This window comes from Ostrea edulis, chromosome 10 (assembly GCF_947568905.1).
Source record: "Ostrea edulis chromosome 10, xbOstEdul1.1, whole genome shotgun sequence".
NCBI classification, from domain to species: domain Eukaryota; kingdom Metazoa; phylum Mollusca; class Bivalvia; order Ostreida; family Ostreidae; genus Ostrea; species Ostrea edulis.
This window is the reverse complement of record NC_079173.1, coordinates 11,044,859-11,066,738: the sequence shown is the minus strand read 5'-3', so window position 1 is coordinate 11,066,738 and position 21,880 is coordinate 11,044,859. Positions and strand designations below refer to the sequence as shown.

The 21,880-nt window shown below is 34.4% G+C and overlaps 1 protein-coding gene across 2 annotated transcripts in view; it reads left to right on the top strand.

The window, feature by feature from the left end:
* Positions 1 to 11,396, top strand: part of LOC125666800 (phosphatidylinositol 5-phosphate 4-kinase type-2 alpha-like) — a 33,050-nt gene extending 21,654 nt beyond the window's left edge. For both annotated transcript variants that reach the window (XM_048900092.2, XM_048900093.2), the window contains exons 7-9: positions 274 to 387; positions 2,840 to 3,107; positions 5,039 to 11,396. In XM_048900092.2, coding sequence (XP_048756049.1) covers positions 274 to 387; positions 2,840 to 3,107; positions 5,039 to 5,223 — 567 coding nt within the window. In that variant the 3' untranslated portion in view covers positions 5,224 to 11,396. The remainder of the gene's footprint in view (positions 1 to 273; positions 388 to 2,839; positions 3,108 to 5,038) is intronic.
* Positions 11,397 to 21,880: the final 10,484 nt, after the last annotated feature.

Sequence of the window (21,880 nt, the reverse complement as noted above, 5' to 3'; positions counted from 1 at the left end):
TTCATTCAAAGTAAAAATTTAGCATTCACATTTAAAGTTTTTATTACTGATATGCACATGCAAACTATGTATCAGAAATTACAACATTTTACATGGAATGAATTGCAAAGTATGATATTTTGAACCTTTTGACATCCATACATAAATAGAATAAAGCATTTGTTACTCTTTCTAATTTCCTAAGTATGAACAAATATATTTGATGCAGTTCTTGTGCTCTATTTCCTTCTTTCACTTCCCTGTGATTCTTATTCCCAATTTGTTTTTTTACAGGCCAAGGATTTGCCCACTTATAAGGACAATGACTTTCTCAGTGATGGAGCTTGTATTAGCATTGGGACCGAGAGCAAAGATAAGCTAATGACCATGCTTAAACAAGACGTAGAGGTACTTAAAAAAAACAGCTAATACATGTATACACTCAAACAGGGAAATAAATCATGGGACGGGAAAATGCGAAAGATTCGAATATATGATATACGAAAACACTGTTCATGTGGTTAGTATGTGAAATTTTCAGACCCACGAAATTCTTTATTAATATAGAATTACATACACATCTAATATTAAAATGTTATATTGATTTTGGATTTCAAATCATGATATAGGGCAGATAACTGTTCTGAAATTTGTATTAAGGAAACAATTGTTACAGTGATGACAGGGCAATCATTGATATTGTTGTATGCATGGAAATCTGTGAAAACACACCAAATAAATATTGGTGGGCCCTGATATGGCATGTGTTGGTGGTGGTGCCATATTTTGTGATAATGTAATGGATGAGAAGTTTTAAGGAGGTATTATACTTCATAATGTTTGACTTCATATCAGCAATATGAATATCAGTAATATTTGTATATACCCTTTTTATCACATGTTTAACTCCCTTATCCAGTGGATATCACCCATTACATAAATTTTAATTATTATACTATGTTTTCCTACGCCGTTTGTGGCGTCACAAACAAACGTCAATTTTACGTAGTTTGTTTACAAAATGTTTATAGTGACATAGCTACATAATATTCTGCGGCTTTGAAGGTCGAACAGTAATGTAACTAAAACAAGGGGGAGAGGGTTAACATGTGATAAAAAGAATCTCCCATGGTTTGTGGTTTGACATAATTTATATCCAACTGGCCAAGGCTCAGGGATAGAAAACACTCAACTCGTTGAATATAAATCATATCGAACCACAAACCATATGGGAGATTTAATTGCCTAGCAGGGTAGCTCAGTCAGTTAATATGTCGAGTGCTGATCTGTAGATCACAGGTTCAAGTCCAGCAGGATTTTAAAATTTCTACTTAATTTGCATTTTTGACTAGGTTAAGTGGGTTGGAAAGTTTTTGATTTCAAAATATTGTTGTACGTATCCTCCACTTTTCATCCAAATCAGATTTCTCTGGTGTGTTATTCCTCCTTAAGATGTATATGATAATCTAACTGTTCAGCTAAAAATTTCAATAGTAAAATCACTGGCAAGATCTCGTGAAGATGCTAGTTCTCCTTAAATTAATGTATGCTATATTGGTTAATTTTTGGGTGGGGTGAGGTTCTCGTTGTATTGCAATTACAAGCACAGTTTAATGTTTGATTGATCAATGGCAAACTATAAATCTGTATACATATAATATAAAGCAGCTCATATTACACTAATTCATAATTGTTCCAAACCTGCAGTTGTGATAAATTTTGAATATTGTAATAAGAGTGTACAATATCATACAATATTCATCTGTACTACAACTGGATCATTTTCATGTATTCTTTGAAAGCTGTCACATTACAGCTCAGTGTTGCTGTGTCACTGTCACAAATATAATTATGTCACAAACATAACAATCTCACAAACATAATTATCTCACAAATATAATTCTCTCACATACATAATTATCTCACAAACATAATTATCTCACAAATATAATTATCTCTCAAACAACAATCTCACAAACATACTGATCTCACAATCATAATGATCTCACAAACATAATTATCTCAAAAACATGATTATCTCACAAACATAATTTAATCATCAACATATTTATACCCCCCGAACAAAGTTCTGGGGGGTATATAGGAATCTGTCTGTCTGTCCGTCTGTGCAGATTCGTGTCCGGGCCATAACTTCTTTGTTCTTTGACATAGGCATACCATATTTGGTACACAGGTGGATCACCATGAGACGATGTGTGGGGTACCTTCATGACCCCTATATGACCTTGAACTTTGACCTCAAGGTCAAAATTGATTATAGGGTTTTGACATAGTCATACCATAAGGCATAGGTGTATCACCATGAGACTGTGTGTCATGTACATTCATGACCTCTTTATGACCTTGACCTTTGATCTCAAGGTCAAAATTATAGGTTTATACCATGGATTTGTGTTCGGACTATATCTTCCATTTTCTTCTACAAAGGCATACCATATTTTTACACTCAGGAAAGAAATAATTTATACCTATTAACAACACTCTTTGGGAGATTGGGGTAAGCGGGGTTGGGGGGGGGGGGGGGGGGTATTCTTAGTGAGCATTGCTCACAGTACCTCTTGTTATCTCACAAACATAGTTATCTTACAAGTATAATTTATCTCAAACATATTTATCTCACAAACATAATTATCTCATAAGTATAATTATATCACAAACAGTTATCTCAAAAATAATTATTCCACAAGTTTAATTATCTCACAAACATAATTATCTCACAATAACCTCATGAAGATTCAGAATTAAGAGCTGTGTACCAGGACAGGAGCTTGATAGAATTGTTTTTTGCTTGGTGTATGTATACAGTAGAGAATGGTCACAATACACAACTGTTTTGTAGTTTCTGGCCAGTTTACACCTGATGGACTATAGCCTCATCGTGGGCATCCACGACTGTGAACGAGCGGAGCAGGATGTGGTGTATTTCGCCACTGCCGAAAACAACACCATGGAGGACAACGACTCTGAGAACGGACTGGAGGATGATGAATGCTTTGGCCCTGGGGGTGTGCCCACTCCGCCTGACAGTCCCCAGCCAGCACCATACATGCCATTCAGTGGAGAGTTAGACAGTGAGATGGAGAGATACGGTTTTAAATCTAGTCCAGGTAAGATGACATTGGTACAGCAGCGTTTTTATGCTCCACCATGTAAATGGCCGGAGCATATAGTGTCCTGTCACATCCATTTATTGTCTGCCCCACTGTAGATTCAGGTTGTTTCTTAATCAATTATAAAAGATTTCATTAAACTTCATACACAGATACATTTTGGCAAAAGCATGACTTTACTCTGCCTATATTGAGGTTGCTCTGATGACTTGTTGCTGGTTTTGTCCATTTTTGTTTATTGTGTGTCACGCGTTGTAAACTTCTGAACATTTTCACCTTCTTCTCTGGAATGGTTCAACTAATTTCAACCAAGTTTTGTATATAACATCTATGGGTCAAGGGGAACAAATATTGTGAATTTCATGGACCCTTCCTCCCTTGGGCTTGAGGGGTGTAACCAAAATCATCAAAGTTCATGTAATCTTTACGCCTGGGCATCAAGCATTCAAACTATTGGTTGATTATGATAAGCGATAAGCTCTTTACCAAAGCTGTAAAATTCATGACCCCTGGGTACAGGTTTTTATGCCCCAGAGTAGGGCTAAATTGGTCATACATTGAAAATTCTGATTGTGTGATTATAATGTGAAATTTATGATCCCAGGGTTCAGGTACCAATGTGGAGCTTAGTTGATCTTATGCAATGCAATATATTTTGGTAAACCATTACTACTGGACATCGAGCAGGCAAATCGTTTAATAATTATAATGAGTAATGAGCCCCTTTTTTATTCTGTAAAAATTCATTTGCCCTTAGAGAACTAAAATAGAAAATTGCATTCCACTGTGGTGTGATAAAACGTAAAAGAATTCTAACTTATCCATTGTGTGTGTTAGTTATACTCGTATATCTATAATCTAGTACACAATATAGAATTGGAGAGGCACAAACAGCACACAGGCAACACACTGATTTCTGAAGACTAAAAATTGTGCATACTCAAGTCACTGTTAAGCTCCATGGGCCTCTTGTTATTTTATTCTTTTTACTCTGATCAACTGTATAACTGTGATTCATAGTTTTGTAACTGTAATCGCAGTTTACGAGGCTTATAGTCTTTGGTTTGTCTTTTTGTCCTGCAAGAACTTTAACCTTAACCATAACTTTTAAATGGATGATGATAGGACTTTCATATTTCACATGCGTATTCCTTGTGACAAGACCTTTCTCTTCATACCAACATGTTAGACCTCGTGACCTTGACCTTGGAGTTTGGCCACGTGGGGTATTAGTGATTTACAAACGCATCTTGTCGGATTCTATTTTTACCTTGTTTATGAACGTCCTCTGTGTGCTTTAATGTCCTGGAACATATACTGTGGAATCAGCATTGTTCGTGGGGGGTTGATGTTCGTGGACTCCGTGGGTCACTCTTGCCCACGAATTTACATGTCCTCAAACATTTTTTAAACCAAGTAGAGTTACCTCTCCTAGTGACATCGTATCGCTTACCCACGAAATTACGTTCCCACGAACCAGCCAAATTTTGCTTACCCACGAACATTAGCCCCCCACGAAGTAAAATGATTCTACAGTATCATGTATCATTGGTCAAATGCGTGTACCAATTGTCTGTCTGTTTGTTAGACTGTGTATACAGCCCATTTTTGATGACCTGGTTAAAGTAATTTAAAGTTATCATGACTTCAATATTTGTGAAGACACTTAAATCTTCTTGGATGTGATTTGTGACTTGGATGAGGGAGGGGGGTCATCATTTGAGACAAATCCCTAGGGAATGATTGGAACATGAGGAGTTCGAAATGATAAAAGAATATGAAAACTTAGGGGTAAGAAACCCCCATCTCACCCCAGTCACAATTCCAGGATTTTCACATTTCCCCCATCTTATACAGGACTTACAATTATTAGCATTATACTTTTATAACCTTAAATTATGGATTTGATATTTATGTGTTTGCTTCAGAGTGTCCAAGAAGAGAAATTTATTTTCTGGCAATGATTGACATTTTAACAAAGTATGGTGTAAAAAAACGAACTGCAACAGCCGCCAAGACTGTGAAACACGGTGCGGGGGCGGAATTTTCTACAATACGACACGACCAGTACGCAAAGAGATTCCTGGATTTCATCAACAAGTGCATAGAGTGATAAGAGCAGATACTACTAGTACGTCTTCTAACATATACAGAAGTTTATTACTGATGTGGCCAAATATGTGAAATGATGTTGGAGAAGATTGTGTTCTATTGCATTACAATGTCATGAAGAAGGAGATTTTGTTGACAATGTGGGAAGCAACGTTAAAATCCCACAGCTCACCATTGTCGAGTTTTCCCATCTCGTATTTGTTCTGAAAATGTAAACGCGTTCTCACAGCAATGCTGAGGTGTTCATTTCATTGTTCAGGAACTTTTATACTGCACACACACACACCCCTCCTCAGAGATGAGGACTAAGAAAAATTTGGAATTACCTTGTCTGTCTGTCTGAAGACATTTTTTTGTTTGTCCAGATGATGTCTTTAAAACCATTGTCAGATTATTCAGAGTCTGTGAAATACATGTAGATAGAATTTGGAATGATGAAAATTGTTATAATTAAGTAAAAACATAATTTAACAGTTTATATTGTCTCGTGGAGCTATGTTGTTTTGGACAGATCAGATGTAATTTTGATGAACAAATGAATGTATCAATATTTGTAGTAAGATATGTATGTGTTGTTAGATGGTAAAAGTCTGTTTTGGGGGATCACTGTTTACATGGACATCAGTGAGGAGTTACAGATGTGGACAATTTTAGGTACTGTATAAGCAGAGATTTTGGCCAGGATTTAAGTTTGGCATTATTAGCAAGGATGTTGAGGTCACTCACAATTTATTCCAAATCGGAGGTAACAGATACCTTTTTTTGTAATTATAAAGTTGCTAAAGTTAGCTCTCGCTAAATATATATACCCATTTTGATGGTAAAATTTGTGTTTTGGTAAAAATTTCACTTAATCGGTATACTGACTATCTACATACAGAATGAAAAGTTGCTTTAAGAGGTATTTATTTTCCCCAGAACTATATTCATATGACAATGAAATATAAGCAGTTTTAGTTTAGCATATTTGAGAGGAATCACTAGTAATTGTAATGATTTGATGCCAGGGTTTGTAGCAATTTATCAATGTAAGATTTGTCTACCCTGTTGTTGGGACAATCTTCCTTAAACCTGGGGTATTGCATTCTGCATGAAGGATGAATACCATACAGAACTGTCATAGATGAAATGCATAGGGCATGTGTAATACTGTTGTAGTCTTGGAAATTTTGCTTAAGTTTTTATATTTGAAATTTGCTGGAATTGGCTTAACAATAAGTTGCAAATTTTAGTGTAAAATTATAAAGTAAAACATTTGGGTGGGGGAGGGGTTGAACACAGCATTTACGCTAATTCACTGAGAAAACCAGAAAAACTACAGAAGTTTAAAAGGACGAAGAATATAATTTCGATTTTATTTTTGCATCTTTGTCGTGTTAATGTTTTTAAAAAAATTCACGATCTGTTATTCCTCCTAAACAAGGAAAATCCAATCTCCCAAGCATTGCAGTCATATTAAGGTAGAGGTCCAGGTGCGTATGGTGCATTCATATCTCGGTATTCTGAATTGTGCTCTACCATAGGGAACTACAAAACCATACCAAGTATAATGACATCTTAATATAATCCAGTGTAGATCTGTTGTTAAGTTTGTAGAGCAGCTTCTTTCTACTAGATATAGAGGAGGAATTGGAAAATGTCGTGCAACAGGTGTAAAACAGTACACCATGATATTCAGAAAGTGTAATGAAAGAAAGGAAAACTGTGTATCTGTATTTATAAAAACTATAGATGTCAGAGAAATCACCATATGATAGACATACAGTAGAGGAACTCTTGAGAAAATACCAGCATAGGAGTTATTGCCCTTGACAACATATTTGTTTTATTATTTATGGAAAACACAAAGTTATTCACTCTCAATAGTTTACCAGATTTTTTTCATTTTATCCAGTGAATATAATTCCCCCAAAAGATATATTTCTATCATGCATAGTTTTTTGAAATAAAGATTTTGCAAAAGCCTTTGATGTCACATGAAGGTGGGGTTACCTTTATATCAAATGAAATGTACATGTAAGATGCAGTCAGTTACTTTCTACATGATGAAAGCTTTATGCATATTTATATTAGACTTCAGAGCATAATACTTTTCATAGGGTATGTATTCTCATTTCATTTAGATTTGAATGCAGGATTTTTAAATTTGACCAGAAAGTTTCAAGACAATGAAACGGATTAAACAATTTGAAATTGAATTTTGTCAAAAAATGATTCTGGGCGTCATCCTTGGGAAGTACACAAATAGTGCTAGGATTGCAATATGTATACTTGTATAACAAGCACATTGTTTTGATTTGAATGTTGTTATTACTATTATTATATATATATATACAAGGTATTTGTCTCAGCAGATTTGATGCATTAGAATATGTTTGTGATATGTTCAGTGAGTTCTGCAGAACCTGATATTGAAATGACCTTGTTCGATTAATATTTCTTATATTCAAGTAATTTGAGATTATCTGGGCACAATCATGAAATGTATTCCACAAATATTTCGTATTTGAAGTGCATCCATTAATTTCTAGTCTTTTTCCCACAGTTCAAAATTTACAGCATTCTTTTTGAGCGATTATTTGCATGTAATGAAAAAAAAAAATTGTAGCCTTTTTATTAGCTCCATAAAAGTTACTATATTATTCTACACGCATAATTAATCGGAATATGATTCCAATTAAAATATATACATGTATATCAAATTCTTCACTGCACAGTCTGGAGGAGTGGAGAGGAAAATACGTTGCACATTTGCTAATCAATTGTTTCACATGGGGGGGGGGGGGGGGTCACATTTAGCTCCTTTGAACAAATTGAACCTGAATTCTTTATGTCTGTGTTAAAGGTAACTATTGGTAACATGCAATGCCTATATGTGAGGTTCATTATTCTAAATGATTAGCATTTACAATGATGCCAGTTTGAATCCCAGTATGGTCTTTAAATTTTACTTGTTTTTCCACGGACAAGTAATTCCATTTGATAGTCCCATCCCGGGGAGGTGTGATTTTCTCTCATTGCTTATCACCATGGAAACCTGGCTCCCTGACCATCAAATGAGGGTAGACTTCATTCCAATATAAAAGTTTGTTAGTATCACATTCTTTGGCTTGTTCACTATCACACAAATACGTTATTGACATTTTCGAATCTTTTGAAATCTGATGTCGGCATAAATTTATTGACTTTTTAAGTATTAATATTTTTTGTGTGGATGAGACTAATTTTGAAAATTTTACTGAAGACAATAGAAGTCTGTTCTCACTTTATGGAGGCAGGAGTAAGCACTGGCCTTGTTAATTGTTAATTATTAATTAGGGAGGAATTTGATTTCTGTACTTCTTGTATAGTTGATGTGTAATGTACGGTGGCCAATCTGTTATCACAATGCTGTCCAGTTTATGCACATGCTATTTATCTGTTGTAACTTGATATCATTGTGAGTGTGTGTGTTTATATATATATATATATATATATATATATATATATATATATATATATACATATATATATATATATATATGTATGTATGTATGTATACCATATAAGCAAAATTTTAAGGGAGGATTTCATTTCAACATTACTAGTGACAGTGTTGAGATTGCTAAAATTGAACATTGCTAATATTTATTCCATATCTGTGGTAATAGCTATCTTTCTTGGAATTATAAAGTCACTAAAATGAGCTCTCATTAAACATATATATACCCATGATTATGGAAAAAATGCTAAATCTGTGTCTCGTGAAGAATACCATTTAAAGGGTATATACACATATATGTGCAATGTTCCCCAGCATTGCTCTACTCTCCTATCAGTTTCTTAGTCCCATCATTAGGGGTATACAAATAGTATTCATTGACCAGCATAATCATCCTCTACATATTTTCTCAGCATAAATGTATACTTATAAAGCCTGTTTCTTGGAGATTTTTACGTTTCCGAGGTCAAAAGTCAGAGAGTATATTGTGTTTTGCCTGTTTGTCCGTCTACAACTTTAAAACCTTGACATTTGGACTTTATTTTTGGTGTGTGTGGGAGTTACCAGGCCACAACATACGTTTAGTAGAGTTGTTAATATAAATAGCAATTGTGTCTTCCCCAAGAGCCTCATGGTATAAACTGGGGTCAGGTGTCGGTAGGCAGTGGTCAACTAAAGTACTCTCACTGCTAAATGCCCCAGAGTATGTGTGCTGCAGAGATCTGAATGTGTGGCACTTCACCTAATGAGTGTGATTCTCTGGTGAAGTTGAAATTTCTCAGAGACATAAAACTCCAGTCAATCAATTACACTTGCTGAACTGAAAGGTCAAATCTGTGACTGATAAAGGTTAAGGTGATTTGTGTGAAGGTCAGATTTGCTGCAGCTGTACTTGTTCAACCTTGGAGGGGGTTAACAACTTTTCTAACACATTTAGTTCTAATACAAGTAATTGGTGAAACAGTGGCTGTAAATCAGATATACCCAGACAATAAAATGGACTCAGTATTTTATAATCATATTTATGTGGTGAATTTTACAGTATTATATGCAATACACTTAATTTCGAGGTAATTGTCTACATATACAATACCTATGTATGTTTACTTGTATAAAAAAAAAGTGCCATCTCTATTTCTACGAAGAAAGACTGCAAGAAATTATAGGACCTTGTAATCCGTCTGTTGTAAGCCATGTCCTGTGGTTCTGAAAGATCTGGATTAGACTGAGAAGTAGAAGTGTGTACATTGTTCTAAAATCATACAGTAAAACAGTACAAAGGGAAATTTTAGCAAAATTTATTGGTTTCTTGTGAATTACTTATCAGTATAGCCCTCCATTTCAAATATAGTGATTAGGCCTTCCTTTGTTACTGTAAAAGTGGTTATTTCTGCGTGGTGGAAATTTACACTAAATACACGGCCATATATTAAACATGTAAATTTCCCCTGTGCGTATAGATATTTGATGTAATATATATTATATTCAGTCGCTGCATATTCCCTCCCCCATGCGTAATGTTGGATGTGGAGAAATGTTGCGTAATGTTGGATGTGGAAAAACGTGTGCTTAACCCCCCCAGCGTAAATAAACACTTTTACAGTAAATTGTTAGGTTGGTTGGTAATTTTTTTTTTATTTTGGTCCAACACACATGCATGTACACATTAATTAAAATCGTATTTCAAAATCTGCCAATAACATGCCTGTAGACTGTGCATTACATTTCAATGAGTTGATGGCTGCTCACAGTAGTTCTTCATACTCTGTAACATATGACACGATTTTTAAAACTACATGCACATGGTATTCAGATATTAATAATTGAAAAAAGAATTTGATAAAGTTTAATGAGTTGGTTGCACTACAAAAAATCAACATATTTACATTAAGAAATTTTATCAATGGGAAAAATGGACAATGTATAGTACATCTTTATACTCTCTAGACCCGTCATTCTTAAACAGTATCTCATAAATATATACATAAACAAGTCACAAGGCATGGAATACAGTTCACATTACTAATTCTCAGTATGGTCACCTGAATTTAATCTTGCCAAAATGCTCTAGAAATGTCAGATCACCTGTAATATTGTAAACAAGGCACTGTACGCTAATCTTAATCTGTAGTGTTGATAGTACCAATTTATACAGTAAGCTGTTAAAAATTACATGTAATTATGTTTTCTGTCCCTTTAAGAAAGCTTATCTTGATAGATTGATGTGAATATATAGAATTCAGAAACTTAGAAAAATGTATTTGCAATCATTGATACATGGACCAATAGCCCTGAATGTTAAATGTGTATACATAACCTGGTTATTTTCAACCTCTGTACTCTAATGACTACATGGAGCAATATGAAAAGCAGACATTGATTTAGGAATTATGTTAAAATTTCCAACTCTTGAAATTCACCTTAAAAGGTACCAAATTGTCACCAATTTGGTTTTATTTTCTGTGTTGGATGAAGAACTTGCTGAAAAACTCCAAAGCATTCCTTTTGAAACACTACCAAAGACAGTGTGATTACAGATAAATGGTGTTCGAGTTACTCATTGGTAAAGAGTGTTGAATTTTGTGATGATGTTCAGCTCTGTAAGATAAATGTATATTATATGGTTTGTGTTGTTTTATGGCTCAAATTATTGCTTGATATATGTAGAAAATAAAAATATAACAACACTGTTATTTGTGTGTTGGTGAAGTTTGTAGGGAAGTGCAGCATTGATTCGGTTAGAGACACTTCCTTAGCAGCTAGGTTATCGATGAGGTGTCAGGTCGCATGTTAAAACCTGAAGATGTTTGTCCTATTTTAAGTGCATGGTACAAGTGGTGCTTTGAAATGCATACAACTTAATATTTCAGTGAATTTGAAAAAAAAAGGCAGTATCTTTTGAAAACGGAGTCCCATGTTGTGATTTTATTCAGATGTGCAAATTAACTGAGTAATCATATTACCATAAGGATAGACAACATGTAGGAATCACCTTGTCTACCCTTGTAAATATTTGTCAAGTCAAAACCTTTGTAATGGAAGACTATTGGTATTTAGTGGAACAAAACAGAACAGTATAACCAGTTGTGTGGGGATGAATGAAAAGATGGCTGGTTTCGTTCTGTTCCATTTTGTTCCGCAAATTACCAATATCTTGATGGACTCCAAGGATCATTACAAGCTTGTACATAGAATCAGTACAAATGTTGTTCATCTTAAAGGGGTCTATAATGACCCTTAACCTTGAAATTCATTTGGTGAAGGTCACTGGTACATGTAAAGAAAAAGTTTCAGTTCTTGTCCAACGTAATTTGGTAATGGAGAGACATTTTTAAAGCCCATTTTTAGCACAAAGCCTGTTTATGTTCAGGCGACATGTCAATGTCATTTGGCTGAGGTCATGAGAAAACCCTTAACCCTTGGGGGTCACAAGTATAATTTTTAATTCAGAAATGATAGAAGCATATGCATTTGAAAAAGGTGGCTTATGTCAAGGCATTGGATCATGACCTTTGATATATGACCTTAATCTTTGAAGTCAAGGTCAAATTGTTTAGTATGTCCAGCCATTTGACTAGCTGAGACATATAATGTTGGTCAAGTCCATTTACTTTCATTCCGTCTCTTTCACAACTGTCTACATCCATCTATCCTGCTTCACATTTAGCTCATTTTTGATGATGAAACATAATACGAGGGCATGACAATTTTTATTTCTATTTCACGAGCTGAAAGCTTGTGTGAGCTATTCTGATCACTTTTCGTCTGGCATCAGTCTGTCCATCTGTCTGTAAACTTTTAACAATTTTTACTTCTCCAGAAACACTAATTGCATCCAAACTTGCCACAAAGCATGCTTGGGTAAAGATGATTTAAGTTTGTTCAAATGAAGTGCCATACCCTTTTTGAAGTGGGGGTATTTAAGAATTAGTAAAACCTGCGCCATCTTAAGAAATCGTCTCAAGAACCACTGGAGCAATGTCAACCAAACTTGGCACAAATCATCCTTGGATGAAGGGGATTCCAGTTTGTTCAAATGAAGGGTCTAGCTACCTCGAAAAGGGAGATAATCAAGAAAGGTCAAAATTAGGGTGGGGTCATTTAAAAATCCTTTTAAGAACCACTAGACCACAAAAGTTGAAATTTATATGAATGTTTCCTGACATAGTGTAGATTTTAAGTTTTTTCAAATCATGGTCCCTGGGGTTAGGATGTGGCCACAATGGGGGATCAAAGCTTTTGAATAAATTCTTTCTCATAAGAATATAAAAATAGTTCAGCTAATAAAGGAGCACAATTCATGCCCATGGGAATTCCAATAGTCTGTTGGGATATCTGATCACCAAAGACTATGGAGATATTGTCAGCTGGACTATAGTTGAAAGAAGAACATATGGTGGGTTATGTATAAGATGGTCTGTGTCTAGGCAATGGACACCACCCCACCCCTTCTTGTTTTAATAGTGATAACTATGCATCAAAGCAAGAAGGAAACAATTTCAGTTTGAAATGTATTAAATCAATAAGTCAAGTTTATTCTGATATAAAGGATGTGGTGACTATTTAAATGAAAGGAAGAAGGAACAAGAATTTCAGTCGAAAATGCATTAAAATACACCATTTTGAATTGCGAACAGCAGTGTCACCTAAGTGCACATTAATTGCTAGAACCGGCCGAAGCTGAAAGTAAAATTCCAGACATGAAATATGAAGGACTGCTCCGAGATTCGGTGAAGGCGTCAGTCCAAATATTCAGCCAAGCCGAATCTCAGCCGAGATTACAACCATTCCTATCCTGGTTTCCCAATCTTCCCTTTTACCATAACCTTAATCTCATAATGAACTTCGAATATTGTTGCGGTCCAATAATTTTTTGCCTCCGGTAGGGGACTCTGTATTGCTATGCAATACTCTCAGATTGTTTCTTCATGTCAAATTAAGTATATGAGATTAAAATAGAAAATAAATGGAGAAGCATGCTGGTATTGGGTCTTCAATCTGATTATAACACAGATCTCTCAAATGTCGCAGCTGCGCTACCGTAGAGGTCTGTACTTCAATCAGATTATTTAGCCAGAACTGATCTGGGTTTATCGAGGAAACAAAGGGGGTAAAAATGAGAGAGACTCAGTGAGAGAGAGAGAGAGGGGGGGGGGGGGGGGAGAGGGAGTAATAAGAGAGATATTGATTAAACTTTGCGCATGATAGAAATATACCTTTCAGAGGAAAGATATATATATATATTAGGCAAATTTGTTATACACTATGTCGGACTGATAGTCGGCGATTAGCCTCGAAAAAGTTGCTTATTCAAAGACTGATTGACCGGCACAGCGCACTGCATATTTCTATATCTCGGGGGGTGGGGGGGAGGCAAACCTAGGGAGCTACAAATATACAGCTACCACACAACTGAAAATGGTTTATTTGGAAAAAGTAACGTACGCTTCTTGTCAATTTTTTGTCGAACCGAACAGACACCCTTTGACTCACTTTTATAAGAACCATCGGAGAAATGTTGCCATCATTACTTTCAATTTTACCCTGACTATTTCTGATTTAAAAAGTTAATAGATATTCCGAATGACAAGATTTTCACGAAACTGGGTCGGTCTTCTGACGTAATTATTATCATTTTCAGTGTATCACTATTTCACCACCCCCACCCGGAATTTGTGTGTTGGGTCCATATAGGTATCCTGACACGATGGGTGGGGAGCTAACCAAAACACATCACCTCATGGAGTCTACTGATATTTTTTGTCACAAGGGCTGGGTTTTTTTTTTAAGTACGGAAAAGTGAATCCCCAGCAAATAGTATGATGTTTCTCTTCTCACGCAGTGTCCTCACACGCATGTTCATCCCTTCAATATTGAGGTTGGGAGATACTGTAAACCTCCAATTCTGCGATGTAATAAATTTTTGCAAATTCTACTTGAATGAAGTTGAGGATGAGAATCACTTCCTATTATTTTGTACGAAATACGATCACTTAAGGAATGGATATGCAAAACATTTGGGTGATATGAATGCAAATTCCATAAAAAGTCTCATGAATCCTGAAAATTATGCATTCACAAAGCATTTTTGTCAATATTTGAATGAGTGTTTTAATCTGTCATTTGTTTTGTTATTTTGACAGTATGCCAACATGGTGATGTCAATAAATAAATTGAAATTGAATTAATCTACGGAACACTGGATTGAGAAATCAGGACAATTGTGTCTAATCTGAGATCGTGCATTATGTTACGTATGATAGCATATGATGTTGATTTATGATGTACTTCTCATGTTTGGTAATCGCCAATAAAGCATTTGAAATTTTAAACAAGAGGCCCACAGGCATAATATCGCTCACCTGAGTACTAATGAAAAATTATCACTACTCCCAAGGGCTATGAAATCTAGAAAAGAATTCATGATCTGAATATCTAAGCTAAATTTTAACAATCAGCAAAAGTATAAAACAAGTTGTGGTCTTAAAACTTCAATGCCCTCATAAGTGCATACACTGATGAAAGGCTTCATATAATATAATAGGTGTATTAACATTAAAACAATTTAAAAAAAAGACTAATTTGGACCCATCCTAGAGTCAAAACCCTGGCCAATTTTTTGTACATCTTTTTCTGCTATTCGTTAGTATGCATTTAGATTTTATACAGTATCAGCAAACTTACACATAAACACTGTATACTAAGTTTGGACCCACCCGGGGGTCAAAACCCCTACCCCAGGGATCATGAAATTTACAATTTTGGTAGAAGCCTTCCTGCTTTACATCTTAATGCATTTATTTTTTTCTTAAACATATGCGGTTCTAGAGAAGAAGATTTTTGAAAATTGGTCAATTTTGGGCAGTTTTTGCACCGCCTCTAAGGTCCCAGGGGTGCTGGAATCCTGAAATTTACAATTTATGTCCCCCTTGACCCAAAGATGCTTCATACCAAATTTGAAAAGAATTAGTGTAGTAGTTATCAAGAAGAAGTTAAAAAGGTCTATTGTTCACACATTTAATAACTGTCCATATTGGCCCCACTCTGATACCAAAACCCTTACCCCTGGGATCATCAAATTTACAATTTTGGTAAATGACTACCTAGCTGCTCTATCTAAAATATACAATTAGTATCAATAGTTCTAAAGAAGATATTATTTAAGTGTTTTACACATAAACAATATAGAGTAAGCTTGATCCTGCCCTGGGGGTCAGAACCCCTACCCCGGGGATCATGAAATTTACAATTTTGGTAGAGACCTTCGCGCTCTACATCACTATGCATTTGGGTTTTCTAAAACATATGTGGTTCTTGAGAAGAAGATTTTTGAAAATTTTGGGCAGTTTTAGCCCCGCTCCTAAGGCCCCAGGGGTGCAGGAATTCTGAAATTTACCTCTTGTTCCAAAGATGCTTCATACAAAATTTATAAAATATTGGAATTATAGTTATCAAGAAGAAGTTAAAAATGTCGATTGTTCACAAATTCAATAACTGACCATTTTGGCCCCACCCTCATACATGTACCAAAACCCCTACCCTTGGGATCATCAAATATACAATTTTGGTAAAGGACTACCTCTTCGTTCTAAATATCCATTCAGTTTCAATATAGTATCAACAGCACTAAAGAAGATGTTTTTAAAGTGTTTTACACATAAAACATATATACCAAGTCTGGCCACGCCCTGGGGTCAGAACCCATACCCCGGGGACCATGAAATTTACATTTGTGGTAGAGGCCTTCCTGCTCTCCATCACCATGCATTTGGTTTTTCTTACACGTGTGCGGTTCTTGAGAAGAAAATTTTTGAAAATTGCTCAATTTTAGGCAGTTATTGCTCCGTCCCTAAGGCCTCAGGGGTGCAGAAATCCTGATATTTATAACTCATGTCCCCTTTCTTCCAAAGGTGCTCCATATCAAATATGAAAAGAATTAATTATGCAAGAAGAAGTTAAAAATGTCGATTGTTCACACATTTAATAACTGATCATTTTGGCCCCACCCTGATACCAAAACCCTACTCCTGAGATCATCAAGTTTACAGTTTTGGTAAAAGACGACCTGTTCTTTCTAAATATCTACTTAGTTTCAATATAGTTTCAACAGCACTAAAGAAGATATTTAAGTGTTTTACACATAAACACTATATACCAAGTTTGGCCCCGCCCTGGGGTCAGAACCCCTACCCCGGGGATCATGAAATTCACAATTGTGGTAGAGGCGTTCCTGCTCTACATCACCATACATTTAGTTTTTCTTACACACGAGTGGTTCTTGAGACGAAGATTTTTGAAAATTGGTCAATTTTGGGCAGTTTTTGCCTCGCCCCTAAGGCTCCAGGGGTGCTGGAGTCCTGAAATTTACAATTGAAGTCTCCCTTGTCTCAAAGATGCTTTAAGCCAATTTTGAAAAGAATGGGACTGGCAGTTATCAAAAAGAAGTTAAAAATATTCAATTGTTAATGCACGACGGACGACGCTCGACATCGAACGACAAACATTGCAATAGGTCACCTGAGTTTACTCAGGTGACCTAAAAAATACACGTTACACAGGGGTGTAAACATAAGGATGTTTAAAGCACTATATGACGTATGCATACGTAAACGTCTAGACCACTCCCTCATGTATTTTCAAAAATGTTATTTTACTTTTTATATTTACATTTACTTTGAAGGGGCATTAGCTGTTATTTTGTCACCAAAATTGAATTCAATGAAAATTGATTAATATTATGTATTTCAGCAATAGCCCCCTATTTCATCAGTTCAACTCAACTGATTCGATACGCAAGAGCTTGTTCTGCGTATGGTCAGTTTTTAAATCGAAGCAGGCTCCCGACAAACAAGTTGATGGTGCAGGGGTTCCAGCAGTCTCGTATAAAATCAGCATTTCGCAAATTCTATGCTCGATATAACGATCTAGTTTGCCAATACAACCTACCATTGGGTCAAATGCTGTCTGACGTGTTTCATACCGATTGTTAGACCGTTCTTGGCACACTGATTTGACTTCGGATAACTCCGTTTACCTGATCAAGATATAAGGCTCACGGCGGGTGTGACCGTTCGACAGGGGATGCTCACTCCTCCTAGACACCTGATTCCACCTCTGGTATATCCAGGGGTCCGTGTTTGCCCAGCTCTCTATTTTGTATTGCTTATAGGAGTTATGAGATAGATCACTGTTCATTGTCTTCGCCTACACTTTTTAACCTCAAAGGAGCCTTATGAATGTGTAATGTTAGTGATTACATTATCATTGTCTTGCAGACAACAATTCGTTATAACGATCTAGTTTGTCAATACAACCTATCATTGGGTCAAATGCTGCTTGGCGTGTTCCATGCCGATTGTTAGACCGTTCTTGGCACGCTGATTTTTAATTGTGTACACTCCTTTAACGTACACTAAAAGCGGTTATCTAACGTAGTTTTATTGTTTTTGTACGAAACGTTTTTATTACTCATTAATATATATTCCTATGTCAATGAGAGATTTGGAGAGAAAAATGGTTGCCATCACTTTCACAGCTAATGCCCGATTAATTTCTATTGGAATATTCCCAACCGTTAGAACAGTCGTACTTTATTTATCAAGATTCATACGCACATTGTTCACATTTCATGAGGAAATGACTATCGTTTCAGGTTCTAAAGATATCGAAGTTAAAACATTGGAAATATTTATTTAATAAAATGACGTCATATGAATGAAATGAAAATAGATATGTTTGAAGGATGATAGAAATCAAAACCAAATTTGTTCTTACTGATCTAATTACAAACAGTGAGGACATTTCAGTATTCAAATGGGATTATTTTGTGCACCCAGGTTTCAAATTGATATTGTTTGAGAGGACAGTCCTCGTAATCTTTAATCTTCTTAATGTCAGAATGACCACTGTATGTTTTAAGAGAGGGTATTGTCCCAAAAAAAACTTTGATAGGTCATTTAAGTCTGTCAACTTCTTTATTTTCTTGAGACGTCTCCATATGGGTGAAAAATATATTTACTGTAATACAACACGTGATAAATAATGAAGTAAGATATTTACTGTAATACAACACGTGATAAATAATGAAGTAAGATATTTACTGTAACACAACACGTGATAAATAATGAAGTAAGATATTTACTGTAATACAACATATGATAAATAATGAAGTAAGATATTTACTGTAATACAACACGTGATAAATAATGAAGTAAGATATTTACTGTAACACAACACGTGATAAATAATAGAGTAAGATATTTACTGTAATACAACATATGATGAATAATGGAGTAATATATTTACTGTAATACAACACCTGATAAATAATGGAGTAAGATATTTACTGTAATACAACACATGATGTATGACATGCAAGGTGAAGATAACGAACAGTGATCAATCTCATAACTCCTACAAGCAATACAAAATAGACAGTTGGGCAAACACGGACCCCTGGACACACCAGAGGTGGGATCAGGTGCCTAGGAGGAGTAAGCATCCCCTGTTGACCGGTCACACCCGCCGTGAGCCCCATATCCTCATCAGGTAAACAGAGTTATCCGCAGTCAAAATCAGTGTGCCAAGAACGGCTTAACAATCGGTATGAAACACGTCAGACAGCATTTGACCCAATGCGAGATTGTATTGACGAACTAGATCGTTATAACGACCATAGAATTTGCGAAATGCTGACTTCAATCGAGACTGTTGAAATCCCTGTACCATCAACTTGTTTGTCAGTAGCTTACCTCGATTTAAAAACTTACTATACCCAGAACAAGCTCTTGCATATCGAATCAGTTGAGATATATAAACACCATATGCAGGTGATAATGGAATATTGCTACATAAATGTGGGAAGTTGACGATGGAGAAGCTGAAATTATCCCGTTTGTCATACAGTTGAGTTGTTAGTTTGCCGTTAATGTCTACTTTCAATAAAATATCTAAGTATGAAGCAGAAGTGGACGACTCTGTGGTGTCTTTTATTTCCAGCTCACAGGGATATATCAAATCGACATATGAATGAAAGCTATCATTGTTAATAGACAAAACGTCATCGATATATCTAAAAGTAGAATTGAAGGTCACAGCGAGAGATTTTTTCTTCTCACGTAGAAGTTTTTGAATAAATTCTGCTTCATATGAATATAAAAACAGGTCAGCTAACAACACGTGATAAATAATGAAGTAAGATATGTACTGTAATACACCACGTGATAAATAATGAAGTAAGATATTTACTGTAATACAACATATGATAAATAATGAAGTAAGATATTTACTGTAATACAACATATGATAAATAATGAAGTAAGATATTTACTGTAATACAACACATGATAAATAATGAAGTAAGATATTTACTGTAACACAACATATGATAAATAATGAAGTAATATATTTACTGTAATACAACATATGATAAATAATGGAGTAAGATATTTACTGTAATACAACACGTGATAAATAATAGAGTAAGATATTTACTGTAATACAACATATGATAAATAATGAAGTAAGATATTTACTGTAATACAACACGTGATAAATAATGAAGTAAGATATTTACTGTAACACAACACGTGATAAATAATAGAGTAAGATATTTACTGTAATACAACACGTGATAAATAATGAAGTAAGCTATTTACTGTAATACAACATATGATAAATAATGAAGTAAGATATTTACTGTAATACAACATATGATAAATAATGAAGTAAGATATTTACTGTAATACAACACGTGATAAATAATAGAGTAAGATATTTACTGTAATACAACACGTGATAAATAATAGAGTAAGATATTTACTGTAATACAACACGTGATAAATAATGAAGTAAGATATTTACTGTAATACAACACGTGATAAATAATGAAGTAAGATATTTACTGTAATACAACATATGATAAATAATGGAGTAAGATATTTACTGTAACACAACATATGATAAATAATAGAGTAAGATATTTACTGTAATACAACACGTGATAAATAATGGAGTAAGATATTTACTGTAATACAACATATGATAAATAATAGAGTAAGATATTTACTGTAACACAACACGTGATAAATAATGGAGTAAGATATTTACTGTAATACAACATATGATAAATAATAGAGTAAGATATTTACTGTAACACAACACGTGATAAATAATGGAGTAAGATATTTACTGTAATACAACATATGATAAATAATGGAGTAAGATATTTACTGTAATACAACATATGATCAATAATGAAGTAAGATATTTACTGTAATACAACACGTGATAAATAATGAAGTAAGATATTTACTGTAATACAACATATGATAAATAATGAAGTAAGATATTTACTGTAATACAACATATGATAAATAATGAAGTAAGATATTTACTGTAATACAACACATGATAAATAATAGAGTAAGATATTTACTGTAATACAACACGTGATAAATAATAGAGTAAGATATTTACTGTAATACAACATATGATAAATAATGAAGTAAGATATTTACTGTAATACAACACGTGATAAATAATGAAGTAAGATATTTACTGTAATACAACACGTGATAAATAATGAAGTAAGATATTTACTGTAATACAACACGTGATAAATAATAGAGTAAGATATTTACTGTAATACAACATATGATAAATAATAGAGTAAGATATTTACTGTAATACAACACATGATAAATAATGAAGTAAGATATTTACTGTAATACAACACGTGATAAATAATAGAGTAAGATATTTACTGTAATACAACACGTGATAAATAATAGAGTAAGATATTTACTGTAATACAACACGTGATAAATAATGAAGTAAGATATTTACTGTAATACAACACGTGATAAATAATGAAGTAAGATATTTACTGTAATACAACATATGATAAATAATGGAGTAAGATATTTACTGTAACACAACATATGATAAATAATAGAGTAAGATATTTACTGTAATACAACACGTGATAAATAATGGAGTAAGATATTTACTGTAATACAACATATGATAAATAATAGAGTAAGATATTTACTGTAACACAACACGTGATAAATAATGGAGTAAGATATTTACTGTAATACAACATATGATAAATAATAGAGTAAGATATTTACTGTAACACAACACGTGATAAATAATGGAGTAAGATATTTACTGT